The following is a 20,695-nucleotide window of genomic DNA, read 5'->3' on the forward strand; positions in this document are numbered from 1 at the left end:
CATTTATGTAATTGTGCTCATTATTTAAACGTATGAATAAATGACTTCAAAATCTAGTAAATGATGTTGCAAGAAACTATAAAACTAGTAAGAAAGAGCTTTTTTCTTTGTTGCAAACCACTTGAGACTGATGGCTAGCTAAAGAGTGATAAAACCTGGGAACAGCTGTAAATCACATTGTGTAGGATTCTGTTTCAAATATATAGTAGCTTATTCCTTGTTTTGTTTAATTTCTGACACATTTCTCAGACATATGTTGAAGGAAAATCAATCATCTTTTAGTCTTTTACTCTTCACTGCCATTGAATAGTATTTAATATTCTTCTGTAAGTCTTCAGTGACTGATGCCTTTTTTTCTCTTTTTATCCTTGGGTCTATACAATGAGTCAGAGATCCTTTACCTATTTTCTCTAATTTTTCATAATTGTATGGAATTACTTTCTAAAAAGTACAACAGGAGCATATATTTCTTCTCCCCAGTAATCAGTAAAACAGATAAAGCTTTGTAAGCGTTACTTAACTCTGGGTGGTTTTGTTATAAACAACGGTAGGGACTGAATCCGAGTATGAAGAACTGAGGAAAAAAAAACGCAGCAGTGGAATGTGCTGCGCTGCACCACACTCTTCTGAGAAGTGCTGAGCACCCCATCGCATAGTTAAAAATAGCCTGCACTGTATACTCAACAATAAGGCTAAGCAGATAATTTGATCTAAACAATTTAACAAAATTAGCTTCCTCTTTTACTAGAATCAGTCTACAGACAGAGTACTATTTTCAGCAACATTTCTATAAATAGTTCCTGGTGTATAGCTATTTTATGAGTAATTCACAAACCTGAATGCTAAAATTTGAGCTACTTTGGATTGATAAGCCATAAAATATATTGGTATTTCTTAAATGAGTAGGCAAAATTTGTTATCCTATACAATGCAAGTAGAAATTATAAACTCATATTCAAAAATATATTACAATATTCACCTAACATTCTCCTCTGTCATCAATTTTGCTTGCTAGAAAAGGAGTACAAACAATTTTTAACCTACGTTTGTTTAAAAATTGGAATGACTATTTGTGGAAGATTTTATTTCTGTTTTCTTTCCTATCTACCAAGGACAGTGTATTAGGAAAGAAAAATATTCAATCATTTAATCTTCTTCATCCTCATTTTCTTCATAGGCATTTTGTACTGATGTTCTTGTCCAGTAAGGGAGAATCTTTGATGGGCATAGGCCTGCTGACCTAGTCACAAGTATGGTAACATTCCAATTCACAACTGATTGATGTTGCAAGGGAAATATGAACCTAGCTTCGCTGCTGTGGCCAGTACTTTTTCTTTGGAGATCTCTTGGTTTTGTCCTCGGTGGAAGGCAGAGGGCAGTATAGCCGTAGGGCTTTCTTTAGGCAAACAGCAGTGTATTTTTTAATGAAATAGATCTCCGTCGCAATCTACGTTGGTACTGTTAGTCTTATTTTTAATATGCTCTTTTATTAATAGGTCAGTACCTTTATGAAAGACAAAATACTCCTCAAGATATTATAATGTTTTTTTCAGATATTTCCGTTTTCAGTGTTTCCAGGATGTTCCCAGTAGAATTATTTATTTTAATCTCACATCATATCATTTGGGTTTCCTGTTATCTTCCCAAGCCTATTCTTTCCACTTTTCAAAGTACCTAGTACATTTTTCACAATGTGCCCACTATTTAGCACATTCCGCTAAGTCCTTATTACTGCCATCCTTCTTCCCATCACAAGCTATCATGGTATCACAGTCTGTTCATTTGAGATTGATTTTGTATTTTATCCTATAAGAATGATATCTCATGCATTCAGCATTTATAATACAGGCATTGTTATAAACAACACAATTCAGAAGAAACAATTTTTGTGCCATGTGACAACTGAAGTAGCGAAAAAAAGCATTTGGATGTATTTATCTGCTCAATTCTCATTTTCTAAGCTTGGGCTCTTGAGAGTGTTTGCAAACTATTAACTCTGGGTACAGGCTTTAGCTATAAGCCCAAACAAGGCTAGTTATGGGCATCTAACCAGGTTCCCCCGTACCTTGGTTTCAATGGGAGACAAACCCAAGGAGAGCTGCAAAGAAGTCCCAGTGCCCACTGACCCTGACTGGACAATGAACAAGTCAAGCCTCCAGACATACCCTAGCGTGTACCTACTGCTCAGTCTAGAGGCAGTCTATGTCACCAAGAGATCTTTCGCTTGTAGAAAACAGATTTTGTAAGGGAACTGTACCAGAAGCTATACCTGTTGTGCTGGTTCTCACTTCAGAATCAGTGGTGCAAAAAATTAATGAGAAGAAAGGCCCAGTGAAAATGATTATGTGCTTGCCTCTCAACAAAAAAAGACTACAGGCCAGCAATACATATATATATATATGCAGCTTTTCTTAAGCCTGCATGGCTCCCTCTGTCCTACACCTAAGCTGCCTGGTTATGGGAATGTCCATGCTGCCACTGGGTACATGACTGTACAATGGTTTGCTGGAGAGGTTTTCCTCTGGCGTGCCTCAAGGTAAACACTGCAGGTGGTCTAGAAGGTAGCTTTGAATTGGATTTAGAGGTCACTTTTAAAAGTGGCATAGCCTATATCCACAGGTAGGCATTTAAGGGCTTATTCTGAAGTTCCCATTACTTCCAGTGTTATCTTTGGCCTTGCAGCCAGTTACTCTTCAAGGAAGTTAATCTTCAAGTAGAGTCTTGTAATGAATAGACACCATGGCACTCACTCATACTGTGGAATCAGCCTTGTCGTTTTGTCAGGCAGGAATTCCCCCAGCATCAATGACTGTGTGTCTGAGCACGCTGGTCCTAATGGAAACAGAAGTGCAAAGCCTTATTGACTGGAAATGGGGAGGAGGTGCTTGTTTAGTGTAAAGATGTCTCTAACAGGATGTTGCTGATTTTAAAATGCTCTGAATTCAAAGAAGACTTCAGCAGAAAAAGCAGAGACTCTGAAATAATAGGCCTGATCTCCAAATGTGAATTGTCTGACTAGATTTTTTTTTTTTAAATTTAAAATAACCAAGTAGATTATTTAAGATATTTCTTAAGCTTGTGTTTAAATTGATGGTGGTAGGTATGTTAATCATTAGTTCCTCCCGCTACAGTCAATGCTTTGTTCGAGCAGACTTGTGTTAAAAAATGGCCTCCCCAAAACAACCAATATACAAAAAAAGGGTACCTTTAGGCTGTGGTGTGTTTTTTTTTTTCTTTTCCCCCCAATGCCTGTCATGAAACATTTTAGCTAAACTGATACTAATTGGAGTAACTGTTCCAGAATTTGGGTATATGCCCTTGGAAGGATAGCTCAAAGTCTTTCCAGTCCAATGAACAAGTTACTAGATCTGTCTGTTATAGACTTTTAAGTAAAATCAAACCTATATGGTGCATGAACCATAATCATGTGAATTCTTGTAATCTTGGGATGTTTTCCTTAGGTTAACAGTGCATTTGGCTTGAAATGCACTTACTTGTAGCTCAGTGGATTTGGTTTCAATTATTATTAAAAATAATAATAGAAATAACAAAATTCAGCCTATGAAGTGACATGGAGGGGACTGGAGGAATCTGTCAAAGGTTAGCAAAACTCCTAAGAATCTCTCAAAACTGACAAGTATCAAAAAAGTTCCTGGAAAAAGAAGCCATCCTCTAAAGACAACTGAATATGGCAAGAGCAAATGCCTAGCAGTTAAGGGGATCTGTAAGAGACGTGGCTAGCCAGAAAGCACTCCAAGATTGCAAACAAGGAGTGTGCGGGTACAGAATAACAATTACCATTTTGGAGGGAGAAGAAAGAAGAAGCTTAAGGACTTTGGTATGAAATTAGCTAATAATAGCATATTTTCCGCAGAGGAAGCAAAAATATTAGAAAAGATAGATATCACATTTACTAGTTTACTTTCTTAAAAACTGCAAATGTTGGGAAACTAATGATGACATGATACAGTATGGCTTTAGAACTGTAATTGACATTTATGACAATGGATAAGAAGAGAGTGGTATTTTAACATGAAAAAAATTTGCCTAAGAGATTAGTTTCTGGAGGTAGAGCTCCAGAATAATTAGAAAGTGAAACGATAACATCAGTTGTTCTTAAGTGTTAGAGGCTATCAAAACAGAAAAATCACAAAATACAAAAAGCATGTGTCCAAGAATACTAATGAGAAGGGGAAAGTAAGTGTTAAACAATATCTAGTTGCACATGGTTCAGGAAAATTCCGAAGGAGAAAAAATTGCAGCCTTGTTTCTATTTAACAGAAGAACTAGGCAGTTAGGGCTTTTCAGGATTTTTTTTCAATAACTACCATCACTATTACCATCCATTTAGAAAGTGATTTGTGGAACCACATGAGAAAACATGAACTGGTCATGTCCCTTGTACAGAGATGGACTCAATGACCTAACCAGCCTTAACCTTACTTAATTTCTGTGGCATTTCTAAATGGGAGAGGGCTATAAGCAAGAGCAATTTATCCTATTCCTGACAGACACCAGTGAATGTTATATGAATGCCAGTAACAGCTGGGTAAATTTTTCTTCTGTATGAACAACAGTGGTGAACTTAGCCATTAGTGTAGCTTTGTCACTTGACAAATCTAGAACTGGGCAAATTTGAATACTACAGCTACTGCCAGTACTGCATCAAAATCCCTTTCCTTTCATTTTCTCAAAAAATTTAAAATTCAAGGCTCTCAGTATCTCTTGGTGGTTTCTTGTACAGTGGCCTTATCAGAGACATCAGGGAAGCCGTGTCATTCTGTCTTTGGAGAGTGTTTTGAAATCTCCAAAGGAAGAAGAGTGTCTCTTCTCATTCAGGCCGGAGGAAACACAAATTAAGCCTACACATACCTTCCCTCTCCTTGTGCATCATATCCATCAGGGAAAATTTCATTGTCTAGTCTGACAAGTAGAGGAATACGTCTGCCTGAACATCCCTCCGCACACAGACGATGTTGGAGGAGCTGGAAGAGCAGGTAAGTAGCGTGTGTGTTCTTCCTCATGTGCTGCTCTCTGGAGCTGGTAGCTCAGAGCGGGAGGAGGAAGAGGGGGAAGCTACCGCTGACTGCAGTATAAATACAGGCATTTTGGGAGGAGGAGTTGTACTTCTCTGCCCACTCCAAAATTCCACAATCTAGTCCCTGCTGGCACTCACAAAAGCAAAGTTATCGCTTCATGAAATGCTTTTAACGATGATTGTGTGTTTCAGCCAATACAGTTTTTCATTCTTGAGTCCTTGAGGTGAGAAAGACCACCTTAGAGAAGGGAGTGCTTAGTATGTAAAAAAGATAACCACCACGGTCTAAATAAATGGGACATTCTGAGAACACTGTTTCAGTCAATGTTTCCATTCAAAATTTTCTTCAAATGCATCCTCTTTTTCATTGAGAAAGAGGAGAAGAACAAGCATGTATGTCCTCAGGCTAAAGCTGTATTTTGCTGCTTGAAACAAAGGACAGGACATTGCTGCTAATGTGAGTATGATTTATTGTTCAGCAATGGTTTACACCAAAGCAAACACAGTGGACATAACGGGGGATGCTGCACTTCTGAAATAAATGTTTCCCATAGTGGACTTCTGGCTGAAAGGACCGATACAAATGCTCAAGGTTTAATTTATAGAAAGGTTATAAAACCAAAATAAACCAGCCACTTCCTCTGCCCTTAGTCCTTAATCCTTCACACACCCCAACAGAAATAATTTTATAAGAAATGAATATTTAAAATGGAAGCTATATCTTTAAATCAATAAAAATAGATATAGTGAATTAAACATGTTTCATAAATGAGCAGGAAATAAACATTAGAAATAATAAAGATAACTTGTCCCTGGAAATGAGAGATTATGAAAAAGATTGATTGGTGGCATAGAGTGGATGATGTAAAATGAGATAGAGATCTTATTTTTCTTAAGTAAATATTTAGCCTTTTCCAGAGAAAGGGTCAGCATTTTTGTCACTGCATTTTTTGGTAATAAAATCACAATCTTACAAAGAACTGCAATCCATGGGCTGATAGTTATCTTTTCTAAAGAGAATTTGTGATGCTACTCTTTCATGAGCATTTCTCTGTAAAAAGCTTCTTGTCTCTCCAAAACAACAAGTTACTGTCTCAGATCATTACAATTAATAATAAATTTGTAACATTTCAGCAGAAGTTAGATGTACAAAAATAATCATAGGGAGCATAAACAGTTGTATATCTAGTTTTAATTTTTTTCTGGATGCTGAAATTCGCTTTAAAAGTAGATTTTCTGAAACTTTGAAGAGCTTATGATGAAAATGATGTAGTAGGGGTCTTTGTATTTTGTAATTTCTAGTACTTCTCATTCAAATGCATGGGACCAGCACTAACCAAAATGACTTACATACAAAATTATTTAGTAAGAGACACCTGAATGAATGTTCCAGCTGTGGTGCCGAGAAATATTTAAAAGCTGTTTAAATGGAAAGAAACTCTAAAGATCTCAGAGAATTGCAATAGCAATTCACTCTAGATAAGGACAACAGCAATCGTTTAAAGCCACTAGGGTACCATATGTAAATGTAAGGCCAATAATTGGAACTTTGGATACACTGATTTTACTCTGTCACTGCAGTCAAGATATTCACATTCGCTGACTTGAACAGAATATGTACAGGGGTTTATAAGAAAGCAAGTCCAGAGGGCAAAGAAAGATCAGCAAAAGACAACGACTGCAGCACAGAAATTTGAACTCCTTGAATTGTGCTGCATAGATTGCTGATCATAGCAGGAAGTATGGAGGGGAAACGAGGTAGAGATGTATTGCTACACCATCTGCTAATACAGAAGTATTTATTTTAGCAGTGTCTGCAGGACTAGTATAGCAGAAAGGCATTAAAAATTATTTTTATAAACTTATTAAAAAGGATTAGAATGCGAATCAGCTATTTAACCTTGTGACAGCCATGACTGACGGATTTTTTGATGTCGTAAGCGAACCTGTAATATCACAGAATGTGATATGTGGTGCATACGTAACTCCAGAAGTTTTATGTGCAAATTCAGTAGATGGGTAAAGATACAGCCAATCTCACTATTTGTATGCCTTCCTACCTTAGAGGAACTTCTCTTATTCTTTGCTTCTGGTTTCCGTATACTTTTCTGGGCCAGGAGGGACTTCTGTAAGACTGGAAACTTTAATTTTTGTGTGATATAGTATGGAATATACCTTCCAGTTTACTCATGTGAGTGAAGTTCCAACTGACTGGAAAAGGGGAAACATAACCCCCATTTTTAAAAAGGGAAAAAAGGAAGATCTGGGGAACTACAGGCCAGTCAGCCTCACCTCTGTGTCCAGCAAGATCATGGAGCACATTCTCCTGGAAACTATGCTAAGGCACATGGAAAATAAGGAGGTGACTGGTGACAGCCAACATGATTTCACTAAGAGCAAATCGTGCCTGACAAATTTGGTGGCCTTCTACGACAGCATTGGTGGATAAGGGAAGAGCAACAGATGTCACCTACCTGGACTTACACAAAGCATTTGACACTGTCCCACACAACATCCTTGTCTCTAAATTGGAGAGACGTGGATTTGACAGATGGACCACTCGGTAGATAAGGAATTGGCTGGATGGTCGCACTCAAAAGTGTTGCGGTCAATGGCTCTATGTCCCAGTGGAGATCAGTGACGAGTGGTGTTCCTCAGGGGTCAGTATTGGGACCGGTGCTGTTTAAGATCTTTGTCAGCAACAAGGACAGTGGGATTGAGTGCACCTCCAGCAACTTTGCTGATGACACCAAGCTGTGTGGTGTGGTCGACATGGTGGAGGGTAGGGATGCCATCCAGAGGACCTTGATAGGCCAAAGAGGTGGGCCCGTGCGAACCTCATGAAGTTCAATGAGGCCAAGTGCAAGGTCCTGCACATGGGTCAGGGCAATCCCAAGCACAAATACAGGCTGGGTGGAGAATGGATTGAGAGCAGGCCTGAGGAGAAGGACTTGAGGTGGTGGTTGATGAGAAAATCAACACGACCCATCAATGTGTGCTTGCAGCCCAGAAAGCCAACCATATCCTGGGCTGCATCAGAAGAAGCGTGACCAGCAGGTCAAGAGAGGTGATTCTCCCCCTCTACTCCCCTCTCATGAGACCCCACCTGGAGTGCTGCGTTCAGCTCTGGGGCCCCCAACTTAAGAAGAACATGGACCTGTTGGAGCAAGTCCAGAGGAGGTCCACAAAGATGATCAGAGGGCTGGAGCACCTCTCCTATGAGGACAGACTGAGAGAGTTGGGGTTGTTCAGCCTGAAGAAGAGAAGGCTCCGGGGAGACCTTATAGCTGCCTTCCAGTATCTGGAGGGGGCCTACAAGAAAGCTGGAGAGGGACTTTTTACAAGGGAGCATAGTGATAGGACAAGGGGTAACAGCTTTAAACTGAAAGAGGGTAGATTTAGATTAGATATAAGGAAGAAGCTCTTCACCATGAGGGTGGTGAGGCACTGGAACAGGTTGCCCAGAGAAGTTGTGGATGCCCCATCGCTGGAAGTGTTCAAGGCCAGGTTGGATGGGGCTTTGAGCAACCTGGTCTAATGGAAGGTGTCCCTGCCCATGGCAGGGGGGTTGGAACCAGATGATCTTTAAGGTCCCTTCCAACTCAAACCATTCTATGATTCTTTGATTCTATGTGCCTTTCCGCTGCATTTTTGCATATCTAGTTTAATTGCATGCGTTACTAACGTATGTATTGCTGAGCTTGTTAAATGGTAATGTCCATACCATTTTCATATCAACATATTAATCACAAAGAGAAAGAAAAGAGAGCACTTGCAAAATTTGAGTTGGGGACCAAGGAGGTGTCTGGGAGTCAGTAAATTCCTGCCTGTTACGTGGCAGGCAGAGGTGGAAGTAGGACTAGCCTTTAGGTTAAAGAGTCAGAGGGGAGCTTGAGGCTTTGAAAAGACAGAAATGCAGGAGACTATATTCTTTGCCTGTGGCTAAAGCTGATCCTTATGGGAGATTGTTAACATGTATGTTTTTAATGTTTTAATAATTGCACATGTATTCAGAGACAAGCTGGAAAACAGGTCAGTGGCAATCTTTGTATCTTGAGCTGTTTTTAGGATACATTCAAACAGGACTGACTATTGCTGCAAGTCAGAGAACAAGCCTATCCATGAACCAGATGTCCTCCATGTGGACCAGGAATACACATAGGACAAAGATATGATTAATTCTCCCTATGTGATGTAATGTATATCTCAAAAAATCTAATGAGTTTCTCTCAGAATACCTCAAAAAGGAGTAAGCAGAACAAGCAGTGAGGACTAAAGAGTTGCTGAAAAATGTATTAGAGCACTGGGAGAGTAGTAGAACTAGAATAAATTTATTTAGAAAGGGGATAGACTGAGAAGTATAAGAATAATAAATTATTTACAGAAAGTAAATTTGTTTATTCTACTGAATTTACTTGTAGTGCAAGTTGGCAAGGATATTATATCCTATGTCTAAAAAAGGAGAGATTTATACCAATAAATACTTATTTCTGAAATATAAAAAATAATACAAAACCACTGTCATTAGGTAGAATTCAGTTTAACTAAGAGTCATGGCTGTCAGTTAACTAAAAGCTGTTGTGGAAAAAGTGGTAAAGAAGATGGATCACAGTATATTGTACAACATTTCTACATCTCCCATGGGGAAAAAAAAATGCCCAGGAGATACCTCAGTATTTCACTAATGAAATAATTAAATTTTCCAGTCATTTTGAATTGACCAATCCAAGAGCTTCACTAAAGTCTATACTTGTGGCCCTTAGTCTGCTGCTGAAAAATTTGAGAAATATAAGTTCAGTCTTAATGGCCTTAGGATAAGAACCGTGATGTGGAAAAATCAGTATCTCCTCTTCCAATGAAAAAAGATAAGAAAACAAATAATAAGATTATGTTATCACAACCTCTCAATTGAAAACTATTATGCAGGATAACATTGCACTGTGAAGATATATAGAAAATGATGTAGACATAAATCATCATTGTATAAAAATACCAGTGTTTCTTTTTGCCGTACAGTTTTATAAAGTCCAGTATCTACTGATTTTTTTTTTTTAGGACCCGATGAAAGCCAACTCCTAAACAAAGTTGTATGAGCTCACAATTACTCTTTGTAAACACTGGATAAATCTATTTTTCCTCTAGGAATGGACTTTAACCATACCCACAGAGCCTGATTGAAAAATAGGAACAGAATCAAAGAAACCACTAGATATCTCAGATTACCTGAGCCATAAGCAGAGGATGTCACATACTGAGCCTTTTGACGTGGTATCCTACAGCATCCTTGTTGTAGTCAAACTGGGGAGTTAGGAACTGGATGGGTGGATTACAAGGCAGGCAGAAAAATGTTTGGATTGCTAAAGGGTGGTGGTTTGAAGTCTAACTTGCAGCTGGTAGTGAGAAGCATTGCTGAAGGGTTGATACCGTTTAACATCTTCAGGATGATGGAGCAGAATGACACCAAATTAGTGGAAATCGCTGAAGGTCAGAGCTGCTGTTCCGAGGGGCTCTGAAATGTTGGAGTTATGGACTAGAAGACCTCCACAGGTCTCCGATTGCACTGATGATAAAGTTTCATGACCTGTTTTGTATAAAACAGCTTCAGACCATTAAAGAGCTCATGAAAAGGTTTTTGTCATCTATTTAAGGATGCATTTTCCACGAATGAGAAACTACCAAGTATTATTTTAATTTGGTATTGACTGACTGAAAGGTTAATATTCCCTGTGTTTGTTCTCAGGAAAATAAGTTTTATTACACTACATTTCACTATGATTTTTTTTTTAAGTTGCACTTATTTTTTTTTTTTTTCCCCCATTTAATTTCTATATATGCGTGTCTTGAAATAATTACCAGGAGGGGTAACCTCCAAAATAGTTATTCAAGGTTCTGATTTTGGCAGATTTCACTGTACTGTTGTCATGAAGACATCCTGACTGGGGAGCCGGAGCTGTAGAACAGATCCTGGGAATGCACTGAGACAGATAGTGGGGGAAGTCTGCGCAGCCTTTTACTCCTCTTAGTAAATTCATTCCTGAAAGTACGTTAAGTAACTGCTGTTCAAGATAAATCAGTTATCAGAATAGAAATTATGTCCAGGCTGAATAAAGTGAATATAATGTTGTAACTGACACGTTGAACAAGGCTTTTTGTGTATCTGAAAAATAGCTACTGATTTAAAAAGTAAATCACTGAGTGTATTAGAAAGGCTAACTCAAAAGAAAATAATCTGTTGAATGATGCTGATCCCATAGGAAGTGTAATTTTACCTTGAAGCAAACAACCACGATTTTGAACATCCTTTGAAACATATATTTTAAAATAATTCCTTGGCTAAGTTGAGGTGACAGAAGTAACTTTCAGACTTATATTTGCTTTGCAGAAACCTTTTCTCTGAATAAGGTATTTCCAAAAAGCTTTCAGTTCATTGTCGTTCTGAGTAAAATATGGGCAGGGCATATTATAAATAATTTAGGAGGCCACAGGTCTCCAAGAAAACATAAGAACTTAGCCATTCTGATTTCGTTAACCAGTATTTTGTCATTCATTTCTACAGTGATTTTATTGATGCAATAATTTGAATATTACTTAATCTCTGCGATTTTTCTTATTTAATATAGTTGTGAACTTTTATGATGTCTGAGCTTATCTCACTTTTTTGTAATAAGACACCAGACATAATTGGTAGTTGATTTCTGCAAATATGAATTAATTACTAAATAGTCAAAGTTCCCTACTTTATGCTTCAGAAAAAGCGTATTTGTTGTAACATGCTCATTTGCTGCTCTGCCTGACATGCACCTCTGTATTCTTCATGCAAGTGCCCAGAGATACCTGATGACAGCAAATAATATTGATCTGAGAGCTCATTATAAATTCAAACCTGTCACACAGTTGCTTTGAGAACTGAGAGTGCGTGTATCTACAGCTCTATCTAAATTTTTCATGCTATCATCTATTCTATGGACTGTTTGTCACTCCATACAGTAGCTTAGTGTTACAACTACACTGTTTTCTATGTATTTTCTTGGAAAAGTCTCAATACCATATATTGAAAATGCACAGAATGTTACTATAAGGTAGATTTGTTAGAATAATATGTAAGAGATTATACAAAATGAATAGGAAAAATATAATTGCAGTAGGGAGGCTGAGACTGAACAACCCCGTTTAATATGAGTAAGCAAGTGTGTGACAGGTTTGTGTTTATGAGATCTCAGATCAATAATATTTGCTGTCACCACAGGTATTAATGTATTCTAAAGTTCATATTTCTGTAAAGTTCATATTTCTGTAAATCCAGTTTTAAAACTGAAGTCCAAACTCAAATAACATCTACAATTTCACATATGGAAAACTATTTAAGCACTTAGTTATCTCCTTGAATGGGATATACTGAAACACATTTTAAAGTATTTTCCTAAAGGAGTGGTTCTAAAAAAGGAGGTCCATGAAAATCTCTATAAAACTCTGGTTTTTAATAACATGCACCAATAATTTAATAGTAATATTAAAATAATAGTAATATTATTCACAGTGTTGTGATTGGCATTTGATAAGAGAGTTCATGAAGCTGTGGTCCTCTGAATTGAGTGAGTCTTTTCCAGTTGTTCTGGCTCCCCCCTTATCGGTTACTTTACAGCTTCAGGAGGATGTGAACACTGTTTCCCAAAACCACAGGCGTGAAGAGGGCTACTTGCTTTCAGAATTTGCTTAAGCCACCGTTATGCTGACTGATACATGCTTTTTAGTGAAATCAGTAAATAGAAATATTAAATCTGCATTCACAGTTACAAGGATTTATTTGGTTAGAAGGCAGTGCAGCAGACAGATGACTCTGCTCTTGAGGGGAATGCAGGATGAAAAAATTACATTTGTGTTATCTGGGGCTGCTTTAGGTTAGTTATTTAAGTGATTTAAAAGTCTGAGAAAGGCTCAGAAGGGGTCAGAATATGAAAATTACTTCAATTTCTCTTGAGGAAAAAAGTTTTAAATAAATAGGAGTGCATATTTTGTGAATAATTACATAGTATGTTTTTCTTTCTTGTGAAAAGACATAGATACAGAAGCAGCTGGATAAGAGTTGCCAAAATCCCATATCCATAGGCCTGGTATTTCCTATTCAACCTACTTTTAGCTATAACTCAAGTTCCAATTTATGATTGTTTACTGACTTATGAAAAATACGCCTTGTTGTTTCTTTTGCTTTCCTGATAAGTAAACCTCTGTCATGAAGTTGAAGAGGGCATAGGATAGTATGAAAAAAAGTATATGCTATGTGTGGTATCCTTTAGGATAGGTTATTTCCCTATTTATTAAAAAAAATCTTTTAGTACTATTCCCAATGAGATGGTCTTACGAACGGGGATAAGATAATCCATACATGGGGACTTGTTATTTTGCATTCTGGTGTCTTGGTGTCTCTCTCAAACAGAAATATGAATTCTCCAATTCCAAACAAAACCAAGTCTAGACTTTAAAATCCTTTAATGACAGGAATAAAACAATGACAATAAAAATAGTAATGTTTTTGAAATAGTTTCAAGTGTTCTGATAAATTATGCTGCTGACAGAAGTTCAGTTGCCTTTGAGATTGGAGTCACTAATGAAAAAATCTGAAGCTGCAGTCCATGCTTGCAGTGAAGTGTCACTGGTTCTTGGAAGTAATGCAGTGACATAAGAGGTTATGTCCAAGTTCAATCTCCTTTTTTTTTTTTTCCAGATACATTTCTTGACACTGTGCTGTGCACAACATTAAGAAATAATCTCAGAATTGTCTTTGGTTGGGCTTCACCATCACCCAAACATTGTAATACGAAACTTAAATTCATGAACAGAGACAAATGCTCCCTTAACTAAACTACTCATGTTTGATTCCTGCATCTTGAGATGAGGGTAACTCCTTCCAACTTTTTGTCCATTTCTAGATTAGAGTTCTATGCAGCTACAAACCAGCCACCTTTACACATCTGTTTCATTTATATTCTTACTTCTTGGATAACATGTACTGTCGTTTCTGGTTAATATTCAATGTTCCAGTGCAAATATGATAAACAAAAGAACCAACTTTCTGAATTGGTGGTAAAGACAACTTAGTACTGAAGTAAGAGTAATTGTGTCCTCTAGAAAATTATTTTCTTTCTAGTGTTAGGAAAATTTCCCAGTGACTGAATAAAGAAATGGTTAAGATATTTATCGCCTGTTTTTTCTTTTTAGCAAACTCAACAAAAACATCATTAATGCCAGGACGAAGTACATGAAGATTGATGCTGTGTGCTTTAAATGTTCTTAGGAGATCTCCCTGTGAATGCATTAAGATCATTTTGTCTTAGTAAAAAAAGGTGAGTAAAAATACTGAAGAGGGACAGCTTTGGAGCTGTTTTTTTTTTTTGTGAAAGAACTCCTTTTTGAAAAATGAGGTCAGATCAGGTGAACAGTAAATTGTTCTGTTCTGCAGGTGCACTGAGTGCACCCTTATTAGCTGACCACGTGGGAAGTAGTGCACGCTGTATCCTTATATTAAACAAGTACAATTTAAGCTCTTTGATCTTCTTTCAGAATTCCTGAAACACATTAAAATGTTTAACTCCTGAATGTTTTGCTGTAGACCGTTCGAAGTATTTTTAAGACTAATATATACTGCTACTGTATTTCTGTTTTTTTACTGGCTTGGAGGACTAAGAATTCTGCTGGCTAGGTTCTTAGGTGGAGTGATTCATGTGGATAGAAACGTGCTTGTGTCACACATCTTGGTTTAAAAATATGTGAATAATAGATCTGGTCTGTAATTCTGAGGTATGTTCTTTCTTTCTGTTTTTATGTCACTTAGGCTTAAATGCAAGAATTCCTCAAATTTTCAGTTCATTTCTATAAGTAAGAGAAGTTTTCTGCTTGTTCCTGAATGCTCCCTCATGAAAAGAATTCTGTATTCAAACCCAGGCACACAAAGTCCTCACTTTCTCTAGGTTTTATCTTAGGAAATGTACTGCCTTGTGGAGTGAAGCAGTAGGATAGATTGCTGTTCTTGTGAAAGATGGTCTTTGAGAGGACTCCTCCCAGACTACTGCTACAAAGATTTACACAAGGCTTTTGAATTTTACCTGGTTTTCAGTGAATATCCAGTAAGAATGCCTAAGTGATGCCCTGAAGCATTTTTGTCATACCATGGTATTGAAAAAGGGGATTTCAGTGCCCAAAATAGTCTGGAGCCTCTCTGAGGACTCCCTGTTCATTTCTTAATAGGCCCCTTATGAACTTCATGGATTAGAACATGAAATTTATAACTGTGTTAAATCTGTAGCCAACTAGAAACACCATTTTTAGAGCTATAGCTGGATGTTGTTTTAATAGCTGTTATACTGCATTTCCTAGTCCTGACAGTCACCGTCTCTGCTTCAGCTTTTTCTTCTTTGCGTATTTTGTGAATTGTTCCTCGTTTGTTGGCTTATGACTTGACCAAATATAGAAGAAAGGTGGAAGCCCGGTTACCTGAAGGCAATATGCATCTAATGGGAAAATAATGGTTTCCTGTGAGAAAAGAATTACTTAGTACGTGTATACACGTATGTCTGTGATAGATATATATTTTTTTTAATTATATATAATATATATAATCAGAGTATGACTGCATTCAAAGAAGTAGCAGTCATATTAGTAGTGAACAACAGAGGAATCTGTTTTTAGCCAGAGGTAAAAAAAGGTCTCTTCACATAGCATCAACAGTTTTAGAAAGTCCTTAAAGACCTTAAATTCTGATAGCACCAGAAGAGTTAGCAGTCACACAGATGTCATTCACATGCGTGTTTTTTGCATAGTCTCTTCTAATATCTTCATATATGTTACTTAAAATGATGTAGTGAACACCTTTCTGTGATTTTATATAACACATGGTGGATGTGTGTCTTTGAGTGTGGATGAATAGGAAATATATGAAGCATCTTTTATTCTGGGACTGAAAGGTTAGAAGGCATTGTATTGACTACTGCAGGAAGAACCAGTAGTGTCAACAACAGTCTTTGGTCTTTACTCATTGACTGAAGTTACTAGGTTGAGAGTAACTAACTGGAATGACACCTGGGAGAGGGCCCAGGATATATTCATAGCAATAGGATGTTCTTCAACGGCTCTTGAATCATGTTGCTCAGAAATGGGAGAGCAGACACCAAGCGAGAGTTTACCATGTTCAGCAATTAATGATTTGGAGCATTCTTAAGTCATGCAGGCTAAATAATCATATATGATTTTCATAGTGACTAACTACTAATACTGTAGGAAACAGGGTAAATTAATTTCCAAGTAGCTAATGAGATTTCCATTTAATTTTGCAGTGTATTGTAGTACTATGAGTCATATTTCCAACAAAAATAGTGTATTGTGGTAACCCTTGTTTGTACGTAGTATTCTTGTTATAAAATCTCACAATAGGGATGAACTAATTTGTATTGCGAAGCAGCATTAAAGCAGCACACTCTTCCTACTGACAAGTTCTTGAAATCTGGGAAAAAGAAAGATTTTAGTGGCTAGTTTTGCAGTCTGATTATGTGTGGAAATTGTAGATTTTTGAAACCTAAAAACAGAGCCATTCCAAAGATCAAAATGCAAAGTTTAATTCAGTATTTGAAAATAGATGACTGGTTTCAAATTGGCTTTTATTTTTTAATGTTAATATTCCCAAACATCCTATTATCCCAAGCAATTAATATAGATAACACTTTCTTTCTGTAACTGTCCTTAATGATACTATACTGAACTTCTGTTTGGGATTGTACTTGCCAGTCGTATTCTGAAACATTTTTTTGCAAATTCAAGTAATTAACACCCAACAGATGGAGGGCATACAGCCATTATAAAAGCTAAAGGCATAAGTTCATTCACTGCATTGAAAAGTGAACATATTTTTCAGATCTATTTACATTTTCAAAATTAACCTTAAAAAATGCCACCTAGACTTTGAAACCTGCTGGGCTTGATTTCTATGTGGAGCAGCGTTACCTCACTCTAAAATGCTTACTTGGTTATACTACTGTGATTATCAAATGATGGCCAGCAAAATTAACCCTCATAAAAGAAGTCCACTTTAGATACTATGAAGGTCATTACAGAAAAACTCCAGGCTTGTAGAACAGCAGGACAGAGATGCCATCTAGCAGTAACTCTTAGAAATTTCCTAATATTTAATAGTTCCTTCTTTCAAGATACTGCACTTAAGTGTAGGAGAAAGGAAAGATTTTACATTCCAAGTCCTTTCCCCATAGATGTCTTCCTGCTGAATATCTAGCCACCCTGCTGGAAATAAAACTTTACTGAAATATATTATCCTTAATAATTATATTTTCTTGTATTTTTCTATGTAAATACAGAGAAAAATTAGAATCAAATTAACAAACATTTAATGTCTCTTAAAATTGATATTCTGTAATTAGCACTAAGAGTGTTTAAAATTAATCCAGTAGTGAGCTGTCTTCCATTTCTTAAAGAAGAATTTACAGAGCTGGTCAATATATCATGTTTAGCAGAAAAAAAAAAAAAAAAAGAAATACAAAAGCATGGGCAATAAATTACTATGGCTGAAATAAAATCTTAACGTTTCAGAGATTCAAGAATAAACTATATATGTTTTTTGTTGCATATTTTACCATAAGATGGCGATACTTAAACACTTTGCAGTCAGTAAATAACCTAGCAAGTTTAGCATAAAAGCCCTGTCACAATAAGAGTGCCTGTGGACAGCAGTCTTGAGTCAGTGATGGCCTGGTACTAAACCAAAGCTTTTTTTCCCAGGCATTATTTTAAAGTAGTTGATCAGTAAAATAAGTTCTCTCTTGAATATTAATTATGTAGGACATGAATAGGAATGTATTGTGTATACTTTGAAACATCTGATGTGATTTATTTTCATAAGCTGAATAGTTTGTGAGTGTCAAGGGCATGTAAAAAGTTGTCTGTCTAGTCACGAGCATATTGCACAATTCTTTTTGGAAAAGAAAGAATTTAACATTCCCTTGTTTCCTACAATTAATTTCATATGATATATTTGCTTCCCAACCTGCAGGGCAGAAAATTACTATTCCATTTCAATTTCTCATAAAGCAAGATAAATAACTGAGCCCTACTTCCATTTATAAAGTGAGATTTCAATCACAACTTGTACTTATTTGCTAAAAAAACCTGTAAACATTTTACGTATATAATTTTTCACAGAAATATGAAATCTGTTGTTCATAGTCAACAAAACTAAATGATTATCTGCCATGTGGCATGTTTTATATGCTTAATGTGGTGTAGCATCTTAACCAAGGATCTGAGTAACCATTTGATCTCATGTTTTCATTTCTGAAAACCCAATTTAGCTCTGATAAACACCAGACTTTGATTAAAGGCTCTCATTTTTACACAATCTTAAGGACTTCTGAGCATTCTGGCTCATGATCCCTACACAAAGTTAAAAGAGCCTGCAATGAACATTTTAGTATCCCTGAAAATGTCACGCAGAGCGACAAATAAAAGGCCATTTTTATGCCCTCTGCACAGTATACCACAGCAAAAAGGGCTAGAAGCAAAGTTTCAAAAGTTAATTTATGCCATTTTGTTCCAGTGGCTCATCCTGCTTTTTAGTGCTGGGTGGAGTATTTCTTCCCACTGTTATTTTGGGGCATATCTCCGACACCTGAACTACAAGAGTAATTCTACCAGCTGAAGCTCATTTGCTTCATTAGTGGTTTTACTCTTCTGTGGCTCGACAGTGATACAAATTTTGCTTTTCCTGCTTTCATGCAGTCTCTTTAAGTCTCTTAACTTCAATAGATCTTGCTAAGTGTAACAGAAGATAGAAAAATAAAAAAAAAAAAAGAGTGTGTGGATACCTGTAATTATAATGTGACCAGGTGCTGCTATTCACACAGATGTGGAACTCCTGTGCATTGCCTGATGAGTCTCTTTACAGATATAGCACTAGCTGATGCTTTCGAATAGCTCCTATTTAATAACATTGTTAATTATTTAGCTAATGTTATTAATCCTGTATCACTTGCTGCTTTTTTAAGTTGTCACTGTACCTTACTGATTAAAAAGCGGTCAGAATACTGCAGCTGTCAATCAGATTTCCACTGAATTGCTTTTGAAGTTCTATCTTTATATTTTTAAAGAGGAACATCCCTTTCATATTGTTGGAAATTCAGTACATATTTGTATATGATTAATTTATGTGTCCAATTTCTTTATTTTAAAGGAAAAAACCTGCCTGAAGAGCTGACCATTGCCTCATATGGTTGTCTGGTACCTGAACGGTATCGTTAAAATGACATTCACCAACATACAACATAAATTCTGGCAACGTGGTATGAACTACTGCTGGTAATGGACTGCAATACTATAAGAGCGTTCTCTCTCTCCCGTTACTTTTTTATAATGCTCACAGTCACAAGACTGCGTGTCATAAAAAGACAAACGAGACAAGTTCTACACCTCCGACACGCAGCGCTACAGACATCTGCAGGCCTAGGGGGTTTCAGTCATCGTTCCTCTGAAGTGGTATCGTGCAATCCTGATTTTTTTAATGACTTAATCTAAAATCACCTTCACAAGCCAGGTTGCACGGCTAAGACACCTTCCTTACTTTTACCGTTATTTCAGTATCAGATGTGATCTTTTGGCGACCTGCACACACCTGACAACACCGAGCCCGGGCAGCGGCCGGAGCGCGGCGGTGGCACGGACACCGGGGTCTCCACGCGATGCCTCCGGCTCCGCTCCCGGCAAGACGCCCCGCCGCTCGGGGCTGCCGACCCCCGCTTCCCGCGCCCAGCCGCTCCCCGGAGCTGGTGCAGCCTCCGAGCGCTATAAATGCCTCCGTGCCTCCAGTCGGGTCAACCGCGGTTGGTTTCGGCTGGACAGCGGCCGCTGAGCCGCGCTCGGCCCGGCCGTCCCGCTGCCCGCTCTGCTCCGTGCAGCGTGGGGGGGTGCCGGGGGTCGTGGGGAGATTGGGGGTGCGGGGGTGCCCGCAGCCCCTCCGACCGCTCGCACCCGCGCTCCCCGCCCGCCTCGCAGGGCGAAGCCGGTAATCCCGGCACGGGGGACCGCCGGTTCCGCCACGAACTCTGCCGGTCGGGCGACCAAGGACACGCACCCGCCTCTCCCCGCAGCCACCGGCAGAGCCGCATCGCCCGCCGCCGCAGCCGCCGTGTGCGGGCCGGCACCGCCTGCGCTGCCCTGCCTCGCCGCTGCGGGGCCGGGGGAACTTGGCCGCCCGCGGGGCGCCCGGCCGGCTCCTACCTTGGAGGGGTCGAGGCCGGCCAGCAAGGACAGCAGCAGGAGGTTGAGGATGCCGGCGGGCGCCCGCATCCTGATCCCGGGGCTGCCTCTCGGCGCCGCTCCCCTCGGTCATTCACTCCGCTCCCGCTGCAGCGACGGCGCCGGCAGCCGCGCTCTCTGCCCGCCCGCCGGAGCCCGAGTGGAGGCGGCAGCGGCAGCCGCCCGGGGGACGCTCATTCCGCGGGCAGCCTCGGCGCGGGGAGGGCGGGCGAGGCCGGCGCTGCCCGTGCCGCCGGAGCGGCTCCGCTGCCCCGTCCCTCCCCGCCCCTCCCTCCGCCCCGGCCAGCCCACCGCCCAACTTCGGGCCGGGCGGCGGCGGCGCGGCGGGACGGGCGCGGGGAGCGGGCG

At 38.9% G+C, this 20,695-nt stretch overlaps 1 protein-coding gene across 1 annotated transcript in view; it reads right to left on the bottom strand.

The window, feature by feature from the left end:
• The window catches only part of OLFM3 (olfactomedin 3), a gene marked incomplete at both ends in the record, with an annotated part of 67,245 nt that extends 46,868 nt beyond the window's left edge, over positions 1 to 20,377 (bottom strand). Inside the window, one exon of the mRNA XM_082313948.1 lies at positions 20,309 to 20,377. Within this exon, the coding sequence (XP_082170074.1) occupies positions 20,309 to 20,377 (69 nt within the window). The remainder of the gene's footprint in view (positions 1 to 20,308) is intronic.
• Between the last annotated feature and the right edge of the window lie 318 nt (positions 20,378 to 20,695).

This window comes from Platalea leucorodia (assembly GCF_965183815.1).
Source record: "Platalea leucorodia genome assembly, chromosome: 5".
NCBI classification, from domain to species: Eukaryota; Metazoa; Chordata; class Aves; order Pelecaniformes; family Threskiornithidae; genus Platalea; species Platalea leucorodia.